Source organism: Pseudomyrmex gracilis, unplaced genomic scaffold, assembly GCF_002006095.1.
Source record: "Pseudomyrmex gracilis isolate BER0280 unplaced genomic scaffold, ASM200609v1 scaffold_90, whole genome shotgun sequence".
Taxonomy (NCBI): domain Eukaryota; kingdom Metazoa; phylum Arthropoda; class Insecta; order Hymenoptera; family Formicidae; genus Pseudomyrmex; species Pseudomyrmex gracilis.
The window spans coordinates 544,396-554,452 of NW_018020674.1; the positions used below are offsets into that span (position 1 = coordinate 544,396).

The 10,057-nt window shown below is 44.9% G+C and overlaps 1 protein-coding gene across 6 annotated transcripts; it reads left to right on the top strand.

The window, feature by feature from the left end:
- The first annotated feature begins 779 nt into the window (after window positions 1–779).
- Window positions 780–9,515, top strand: LOC109855438 (protein strawberry notch). Of its 6 annotated transcripts, none has more exons than XM_020429690.1 (17): window positions 780–961; window positions 2,772–2,862; window positions 3,030–3,137; window positions 3,243–3,476; window positions 3,738–3,872; window positions 3,986–4,123; window positions 4,209–4,576; window positions 4,697–4,949; window positions 5,080–5,405; window positions 5,515–5,795; window positions 5,898–6,268; window positions 6,364–6,808; window positions 6,910–7,293; window positions 7,397–7,963; window positions 8,045–8,358; window positions 8,447–8,572; window positions 8,715–9,515. In XM_020429690.1, exons 1-16 carry the CDS (start codon window positions 959–961, stop codon window positions 8,551–8,553), a joined length of 4,125 nt encoding a protein of 1,374 aa, XP_020285279.1. In that variant the 5' UTR covers window positions 780–958; the 3' UTR covers window positions 8,554–8,572; window positions 8,715–9,515. The 6 variants fall into 6 exon arrangements, with proteins under 6 accessions (XP_020285279.1, XP_020285278.1, XP_020285282.1 ...); XM_020429689.1 differs by lacking the exon at window positions 780–961 and adding an exon at window positions 1,682–2,117; XM_020429693.1 differs by lacking the exon at window positions 780–961 and adding an exon at window positions 1,682–2,117 and having other exon boundaries at window positions 3,738–3,863.
- The last annotated feature ends 542 nt before the right edge of the window (window positions 9,516–10,057 follow it).

A 10,057-nucleotide genomic window follows, 5' to 3' on the forward strand; every position in this document is an offset into this window, starting at 1 on the left:
CTTAGAGGAGAGAGGATTCATCATTATTATTTTTTAGATTAATTTATCTGCGATTACGCGTCGCGCGAAAAAGCGACGTTCGCGCGAACGCTCCCGACCGGTCGGTAGGTCGGAAACGTCTCGCTCAGCGCGACGACGCGATTCGCGCGATCGCGCGGCGCCGATCGGCGCCCGCGCGCCTCAAATTCAACCCGGAGCGGGTTCTTTTCTTTTTAGCGCGAATACTTTAAATCAACTAACGATCAGCGCCGCTCACCGTGGCGACGTTGCCAAGTCCGCTCGCGCTATCACCGTTTCCATATACGTGGGGCCCGTGCGCACGCGGATACGTGACGCGCACCGTCGTCGCGCAGGTGGCGCGACCGCGCGGGAGATCGCGGAACCGCGAAGCCCGCGCTGAGAAGTCTCCCGAGATAAGAGCGTACACCGACGTTACCGGCCGCGTTTCATTGTTCGCCGCAAATATTCGGCCTTTCGGTCCGCGACGCGATGTTGTTTGAGCATTTCGTTGCCGTTGCAAAGTTTTCCGAACAATCGCAACCGTTCGCGGCGCGATTACGCGCGTTTGATTTTTCAACGCCGACATTTCGAACGACACCGTTGTTACCGTACGCGCGCGTTCGCACGTTGTTTCCCGTCGAAGCCGCTCTAATTTCCAAGATGGCGCGCAGGTGGGGGGAACCGCGCGACGAACTGAATTTTCACACGCGACTCGCCGACTACGACGCGATCGTTCAACGGCCGATAACTGAGGTCGTGTTTGAGTCGTGTCATTACGAGCAGTTCCAAGTCAAAGACAGTCAAAGAGGTGCACGTGTTGGAACAAACATTTTTGAGCGTTCCGGACGTTTCGATCGAGGAAATCCGTTTCCGACAAACAGCTCCCGGACGATCGAGAACGAATTTCGCGAGGAAAGCGAAAGAGGACGTCGACGCGCGGATTTCGCTTCCACGAAAAATGGTAATGATAAACTTTGAGAGAGCAAGAGAGAGAAAGAGAGGGAGAGGGAGAGAGAAAGAGACACAGAGAGAAAAACGCAGCTTCGAAATTTGTACTTTTAAAAAGTTCCGCGGAAACGGGTAATTGTGTAAATGCAACTTCGCTCCGAAACGACTTTCCGGAGTTCCAAATATCCTTCGCGTGCGCGAATATTCAATCGCGCCCCCGCAGGACGTTGTTTTTTTTTTTTTCTTTTTTTTTTTCCATCCCGCGGTATACGTTGCGGATAAATTCGCGGAAATTCAATAAACCCTTGATAAAGGGGGAGCCAAGAACCAAGAGAGAGAGAGAGAGATCCAGGAAGAATTTTTCTCATTGCATTTGTTTTCCGCATTGTTTCTCGCTCCTCCCGGGGGGGAGAGGAGGAAAAAAATCTCGCGCGCGCGGAATTCGCGGCTCGCCGCGCGCAAGAAACGGCGGGCGGGTTTTTTGGCTCGCGCGCGCTTCGCGAATTTACATCTTTATTCGCTGGCTTGTGTGCGGCCGTGAGGAGGAGAGGATATCAGGCAACATTGCGCGCCTACACCAGCGCCGTGTCCGGCGTGCGCGCGCGGTCACAAAGCGAGAGAGCGCGGCGCGGTGTGTTTTTGTATATTTGCGTTGCGATGCCACCGCGCGCGGGGCGGCATCGGGACGACGGGACGACGGGACGGGGTCGGTCGCAATATGGCGGCAGCCGTCCAGTCGAACGAACGCGCTTTCCGAGACGTGAACCGCGCGCCGCGATGACGACCGCGTGAAATGGGGCCCCGGTTCGAATGCACTTAGTCAAAGCGCATTGCGTTCGAGATTTCGCAAATCTCACCGAACCGTCCCCCGGACGATCTCTCACGCGCGACCTCGCACAAACGTTCCGGACGATGTGCGCTTGATGCGACACGCGCTCTCCTTAATTCATTAACCGGGTCTGAAAAAAAAAAAAAAAACGCTTCAGATCCGCCGCTCGTCACAGGTCGCGGCGCATCTCGTGTGTGTCAGTAGGGTAGAGTTATTGGCACATAATATCCGCGCTCTGTGCCGTCTCGGGAATCATCATCGCCGTCCCCGTCGTCCTATCGCTTACACTGCATCGTCACGATACGTACGCGCGGGGTCTTGCAACACCTGGTTTGTCATGGTAGGTTCTTATTCCCAAAGTCGGAGGTAGGTTGAGAGATAGAGAGAGACAGAGAAAGAAAGAAAGAAAGAAAGAGGGAGAGGGAGAGTATGAGAGACGGCGATGCACTTTTATGTCCAGGGCACGCAACTTTCTACCCAAGAAGTAACGCGTAATCTCGCCGTGTCCGTCTGTCTCCCCCGGTGGCGTTAAGAAAAGAAAATAGAGACTAACCTAGAGGTTCTATCACAAGCAAGACGCGCGTCAGACGCGCCCCTTTTTTTTTTTTTTTTCTTGCTCTTTCTCGCGTTTGTTGAACAACGAGCAGAAATTCATGTGCTCTTCATGTGAATTTTTGTCCTGTTCCCTGGTCGAGTGAATAAAAAAAAAATCTCATTGTTTCAGACGAGTGTTTCTGGAAACACTTGGTTACATCTTGAATTTGCTGTGTTTACATAATATATTAATATACATGTAACACACATATTAATGTCCTTACGCATAGTTTAAATTATTCATGACTGATATGTTGGTTTTTTTTTTTTTTGTTACGTCGCATTGTCGACAGACTTCTGACAGAGTATATGTTGTTTCACGTAGATGTTCCCTTTGTCCGTTCTATATTTTATTTTACGTTTTGTGCGGAATCTGTTGAATTTTTGTATATTTTTATAGGCAACAAAAAAATATGATGATGGAGTAAGTGATGACACTAGCGGGAGTGACTTTGACGATGAGGAAGATCCCGATAAAATCGAAGTTCCTGGTAAGAAAAGAACATATATATCTATATATATATATTTCATGTAGTTTCTTTTTAAAAAAATTGCCTGTAAAAAAAACTCTTCAACTATTTCTTTTTTTTGAAGAACTGTTTGTGATGTTTTAAAAAATATAAGTTAACCAGTTAGTAATTTTTAAAAAAATCACCAGGAGGAGGCAAAGATCTCGCAACTGCCGCCGGAATTGGGAGCATCAAGGATGAAAAGCCTGCAGATTTGCTAGAAAATCCTCCGGACAAAATGCAAGGAGCATTAAGTGGTAAATTAAATGAAAAAACATACACATGACAGTATAGACTTTTTTTTTTGGTATTATTTGTTAAATATTTGTTTTTATTACAAAAAAAAATCTCGAATTCTTCAGTATTGAATCAAAAATTTGGCAACAAAATTCCTGGAGGATTAGTAACAAAGTCCGCGGCGCCGGGCTACGAAATGGTGCGCGTCGGAGGTTCTCAAGGTCCTCCGCCAGGTGGTTTTGTCAATGCGAATCAATTGAATCAACTGAATCAGCAGATGCCACCTGGTGGATACGGTGGTTTCCCGCCTGGATTAGCTTCCCTCGCCGGATTCAATCCCGCTGCTTTTCTTCAATCAAGTAAGTTTTATCTTTATTTTATTTTATTACAAATTTATATAAAAATTATGTATTTGAAGAATGTTTGGCGGAAAACAAAAAGAAAAGTATGTATGAATGTTATTCGTGTACATACGTCACACTGACTTGCCATGAAATTCCACTGATCGTTTGTATTTCGTTTCATCCTTGTTTAATTTCGTTACTTCGCACGTTAAATAATTAATTATTATAAAGATTAATCATATAATGTTAATAATTGGATAAAAATGCTTCGTGGAGTAGGTCTTTCGGGTATGGATATGAATGCTCTGATGGGAAGCTTTATGGGTATGCCCGGAATGAACATGGGAGTTAATCCTTTTATGCAGCTGCTCAATCAAAGCGGTCTTCATCCTAACTGGGCAGGTCTGTCAGGTATTTGAATATTTTAAGGATGTTTTCTCTATTTCTCTTCTCGAGAAAACATCGTTAACTTGAGAGAAAAGCTTCTTTTTCTCTGTTTGTAAATTTTTTGATTGCGTTTTTAGGAAAAAATGTGTCGCAAATGTGGATGAATGCGAATGACCCGACGAAACTAATGCAATCGAATATGCAAGAAGAGGAGGAGGTCGACGACGATGAAATGGGTGTTGCCGAGACTTACGCCGATTACATGCCAACCAAACGTACGATATAGAATGCAACTAATCTTAAATTTGTTTTTCTCTTACACATTGTTCAGTAAAAAATCTCATGCGATTAATTAAACAGTCAAGCTCGGACGGAAGCATCCTGATCCGGTTGTTGAAACGGCATCATTGTCGAGCGTCGAGCCAACGGATGTCTGGTACAAGGTGTCCATACCGGAGGAAACAATACGATCTGGCGCGTTGTCCGCGCTCCAGCTCGAATCCATTACGTATGCCTCTCAACAACACGAGCACTTGCTGCCCGACGGTACGCGCGCCGGATTTCTGATCGGCGACGGCGCGGGTGTCGGCAAAGGCAGAACTATAGCTGGTATAATATTCGAGAATTATCTAAAAGGACGAAAACGTGCCATCTGGGTGTCGGTGTCGAACGACTTGAAATACGACGCCGAGCGTGATCTGAAAGACATAGGTGCATCCAAAATCGAAGTACGAAATTTTGTAATAAGATTGAATAACATAAATGTGGTGGAAAATAAAAAATACAATAATTTTTAAGTTACGACGATAATAAAATATTTAAAATCGCACAAATTTTGTTTGTTGCAGGTACACGCGTTGAATAAGTTTAAGTACGCTAAGATCTCATCAGCTGTGAACGGCAATGTGAAGAAGGGAGTAATTTTTAGCACGTATTCGGCACTGATTGGCGAATCGTCGCAAAGCGGCGGAAAATACAAAAGCCGATTGAAACAGTTGCTGCAGTGGTGCGGGGAAGACTTCGATGGTTTAATCATTTTTGACGAGTGCCATCGAGCCAAAAATTTGTGTCCCACTGGCAGTTCAAAACCTACAAAAACAGGTTGGAAGACAGTTTTTTTATTATTATTATTATTATTATTATTATTATTATTATTGCGAAATGTTCCGAGATTTCTCTGCGGTAAAATAGCTTTCCTAGGTTATACCATATTCGAACGAATTTTGTTTAGGTTTAACTGTTCTGGAACTGCAGAACAAACTTCCGAAATCTAGAGTTGTGTATGCCAGTGCAACCGGTGCTTCCGAACCTCGCAACATGGCTTACATGGTGCGACTGGGTATGTGGGGCGAGGGAACGACTTTCCCAGAGTTCAATGATTTTATCACCGCCGTGGAAAAACGCGGTGTAGGTGCAATGGAAATCGTGGCTATGGACATGAAGTTGCGCGGTATGTATATCGCTCGGCAGTTGAGTTTTCATGGTGTTGCCTTCAAGATCGAGGAAGTACCTCTTTCGAAGGACTTTACGAAGATCTACGATCACTCGGTGCGTCTGGTAAGTCTCTGCGCGAAGAAACAATTTGCGTTTAATTGCTAAAAAAAAAAAAAAAAAAAAAAGTAATCTCGCGCGTGATCTCGATCGATTTTTTTGTGGTTTATTATAGTGGGTCGAAGCGATGCAAAAGTTCCAAGAAGCGGCCGAATTGATAGACGCGGAGAATCGAATGAAAAAAACCATGTGGGGACAATTCTGGTCGTCGCATCAGCGTTTCTTCAAATATCTCTGTATCGCCGCGAAGGTGAAGCACGCGGTGTCCGTGGCTCGCGAGGCGGTTAAATGCGGCAAATGCGTGGTGATCGGTTTGCAGTCGACCGGCGAGGCGCGTACTTTGGAACAGTTGGAACGTGACGACGGCGAACTCACCGATTTCGTTTCAACCGCAAAGTCAGTAAAAAAAAAAAAAGAAGAATTGCACGGCATGAATTTTTAACGATATCCCGTCTGTGATGTTCAGTTTTCAATGTTGACAAATTTTGATACTTGCAGAGGCGTTTTGCAAACATTGGTGGAAAAACACTTTCCGGCCCCGGATCGTAATCGTATTCAGCGTCTTCTTGGTTTAGAACCGCCAAAGTTCAACTTGGACGGCGACGATGATATGGACGGTGCTGGCGGTTCTGCTGGAGGCAGTAAGAGAAAACCGGTGCGTCAGGCGGCGCAACGTGCGTCGAAAAAAGTGCGCGCATGGTCGTCGGAAGAGGAGGTGTTCTCGGAGGAGGACAAGAACGGGGCTCACAGTTCGGGATCTGAATACAAGATCAGCGGCAGCGAAAGTGAAGACGATCAACACTCCGACGAAGAGAGCAATGCCAGTTCGGATTTCAATCCGTTCTTCAGTGACAGTGATTCTGACGCTGGTGAATAACAAAAATTCGTCAAATCTTATATAGTGCAGTAAATTCTTTTTTATTGAAAATTCGAAAAATTTTCTTATTTTTTTTTTTTTTTATAGATCCCTGGGACAGGCGAAAGAAAAAAGGCAAGAAACCAAAAAAACCCGCGAAGAAGCGTTTGAGCACGCAGGATAAGATTCAGTCGATGCTGGAACACAAACAGTCCGGTAACAGAAATAAGCGCAATGGTGATACAGCTAATAGCGGATCTATAGGCGCCGCGAGCGGCGGTGCGGCCCGTAATCAGGCACCGCCCAGGGACGCTATCGAAAGAGCTTGCAGCATGAAAGAGGAATTGTTGTCGCAAATAGAGGATCTTGGCGAACGGTTGCCGCCAAATACCTTGGATCAATTGATCGACGAGCTCGGCGGTCCGGAGAATGTCGCTGAGATGACAGGTAGAAAGGGTCGCGTAGTGCAAACAGAAGACGGTGCAATACAGTACGAGTCCCGTTCAGAGGTCGATGTTCCTTTAGAAACTCTTAATTTAACGGAGAAACAGAGGTAATAGAACAAAAACAACTCTGATGAAGTCTCACAGAGAGACTTAATCGCGTTGTTTCCGCTAAATTAATAATTTGTTCAAATCATCATTCGTTCGCCAGGTTTATGGACGGCGAGAAGACCGTAGCTATCATCTCCGAGGCGGCTAGCAGCGGTATATCGTTACAGAGCGATAGACGAGCAAGGAATCAAATGCGACGTGTGCATATCACGCTCGAGTTGCCATGGAGCGCGGACAGAGCGATACAGCAATTTGGACGCACGCATCGATCGAATCAGGTGAACGCGCCGGAATATATATTTCTTATATCGGATCTGGCCGGTGAGAGGCGGTTCGCTTCGATCGTCGCGAAACGTCTGGAGAGTCTGGGCGCGTTGACGCACGGTGATCGACGCGCGACGGAGACTCGAGATCTGTCGCAGTTCAATATCGACAACAAGTACGGTCGCGCTGCGTTGGAAGCTACAATGAAGACTATCATGGGGTTTGTAACAGCGTTTAAACATTTTTATATCGATGAGATAAAAAAATTTTATATCGATCGACGCGGGACCTTAAAACGTTCGATTCTATTCGATCAATTTTAGATACGAACCGCCGTTGGTGCCACCGCCTCAGGATTATCACGGCGATTTCTTCAAGGATGTGGCGGACGCGCTTGTGGGCGTTGGTTTGATTTGCAACAGCGAGAACACGCCTGGCGTGCTCACGCTCGACAAGGACTACAATAACATGTCGAAGTTCCTAAATCGTATTCTCGGCATGCCGGTAGATTTGCAGAATCGTTTGTTCAAGTACTTCACCGACACGCTTAACGCGATCATCGCGCAGGCTAAGAAAACCGGCCGTTTCGACATGGGTATTCTCGATCTCGGTGCATCGGGCGAGAACGTTCGCAGAGTGCGACTTTATCGATTTCTGCGAAAGCACGCGACGGGCAAGGCCCCGACTGAGTTGCACGTGGTTCACGTTGAGCGTGGCATGAGTTGGGCCGAGGCAACGGAGAAATGTTCGGAACTGACTGGCTCGAAAGAAGGTTTCTACTTGAGCCATCAGATCCGCAACGGCAAACAAACCGCCATCCTAGCGGTGATAGTCGATAGCGGTAAGAAGAAAACCGAGAGTAAGAAGGATCAGCTTTATATGGTGTACAGGTGTGGACAGAAATATTTAAATCAACAAATATTACAAATACGATCTTCGACGTTTGAAAGTTAATTATTTGTGTTTCTCAGGCCCAATACGGGACTACAGCTGAGACAAGAGACCTTAGGCGAATTAGAGAAGAAATATAAGAAGGTAAGCGCGGACGAAGCGCAGCCGCACTGGTCGCAGCAGTACGAAGCTTCCGTTGACACGTGTTCGCACGCTTACTGGAGCGGCAACTGCAAAAACGCGACTATCGGTATTGATTGCGAGGTGGGTCTGAGAAGACGTTCCTACAATGTATTATCCGGTTCGGTGCTGAGTGTTTGGAGCCGCGTGGAAAATATACTCGCCGCACGATCCGGACATAACTCCAAGATGCAAGTTGTACGACTGCGAACGGGTAAGGTTCAGCTTCTTGAATAAATGGGGGATCAATATTATACAATAAAATTGAAATTTATTAATTTAAATTCTCGCTTGTGTGACAGCTGAAGAACTGAAGATCGTCGGAACGCTTATCCCAAAGTCTTGTATGGAAGCGTTGCGTCAAGCGCTTTCTTCCGATGCTGAGAACACGGAGGAACTCACGTTTTGAATGTTAAATCGTATCAAGAGTAAGATATCATGTTAGCAAAAAAAAACAAAAAAAACAAAACAAAACAAAATATAGTTGGAAACAAGAGTGAAAATATATCTAGATGAAATAATGAATGTATGAAAAAATGTTTTAGAAGTAATTTTACTTTATCGCTTTAGATAAGAATAGGACCAAGAACTGTCGGGGTAGCGTACTGCAGAAAAATCTCTGTTTTCCTAAACCTTCTGTCCGCACGCGAGAAGAGGATCGGATTGCGATTAACGCGGCCGTTATTGTCTGCGCTTGATTACTTGCCTCTGGATGATTCATCGACACCGTCGCCAAGTGGATTCCAAACTGAATCTACTCAAGTCAGAGTTTTTGCCTTTGAGTTTGTCCGATGTAAGACAGACTCGAGTGAACAACAACTTCCGTTTAACGACAAAGCTAAGATCACAATTTGCTGCTTACTTTTTTTTTTTTCTTTTTTTTTCGACATGTTTGTGCGATTGTTCCGCGTAAAGATTTTTGTAGCGTTTACCTGTCGCAAAAAATGTAGATTTTTAAGTAGCTAGAAACTCCCAATTCTCCCCTCTCCCTTCACCCATCATCTCGTATGTGTGTGTACGTGTGTGTATCGTATAAATTGCATATATACAATATCGATGTATAAACGTTTTTATATGCGCACGCACATACGCACATATATTATATATACACACACACATGTATACCATACACGCTCCGTGCGCGCGCTACATTGGTTGAAATCGGAAGAAGGAAAAAAAAATTTATTTTCTATGTCGTCATCGTTATAATTATATTTTCGCCCGTGAGATTCTGGCGAATGTAGCGCGTGACACGGTGGAACGAAAACATACACGGACTCTCTGTTTGTCGTCGGCTGTTCTGTAAGAAAGAAAAGTGTAAAAGAATTTGAAACGCGAGAGAAACGGCGGAGAGCGTAGAATTTTTTTGGAAGCGGTAAAATAAAAAATGAAAAAAAAAAAAAAAAACATGATCGGCAAAATCGTTCGATTTTTATTTTTAAGTGTAAGCCTGTGCGCGCGCGAGCAACACTCGCTTACGAGCATTTGTTGTTCTCGCGACCGCACGCCGGTAGATCCGGTCGAACGTGATAAAATTTTTAACGGGATAGGATTGGTTGGCAAAAACGCACGAGAATCGATTTATCACGGAAAAATCGATTCTCTTCGGGAAAAAAAAAAAAAATACGGATGTATACGCGAGAAAAAAAATTAAGTATGTGGATTTTTGTTCGATCGTTTTTTTTTTATCTTCGATGAAAAATTTGCTAAAGAGGCGTTACACACATAAACACACGTGCTACTCTGCTACGTTACTATATATAGCTCTATCATTATTACTATGAATTACCGCTGATACTATATTAGTACTAGGAGTGCTACCGTTACAACAAAAAAAAAAAAAAAAAAAACTACTATTAATATATATCCATAGATGTGGGGAGAGACGAGGTAAACCCGCCCGCTTGCGGAAG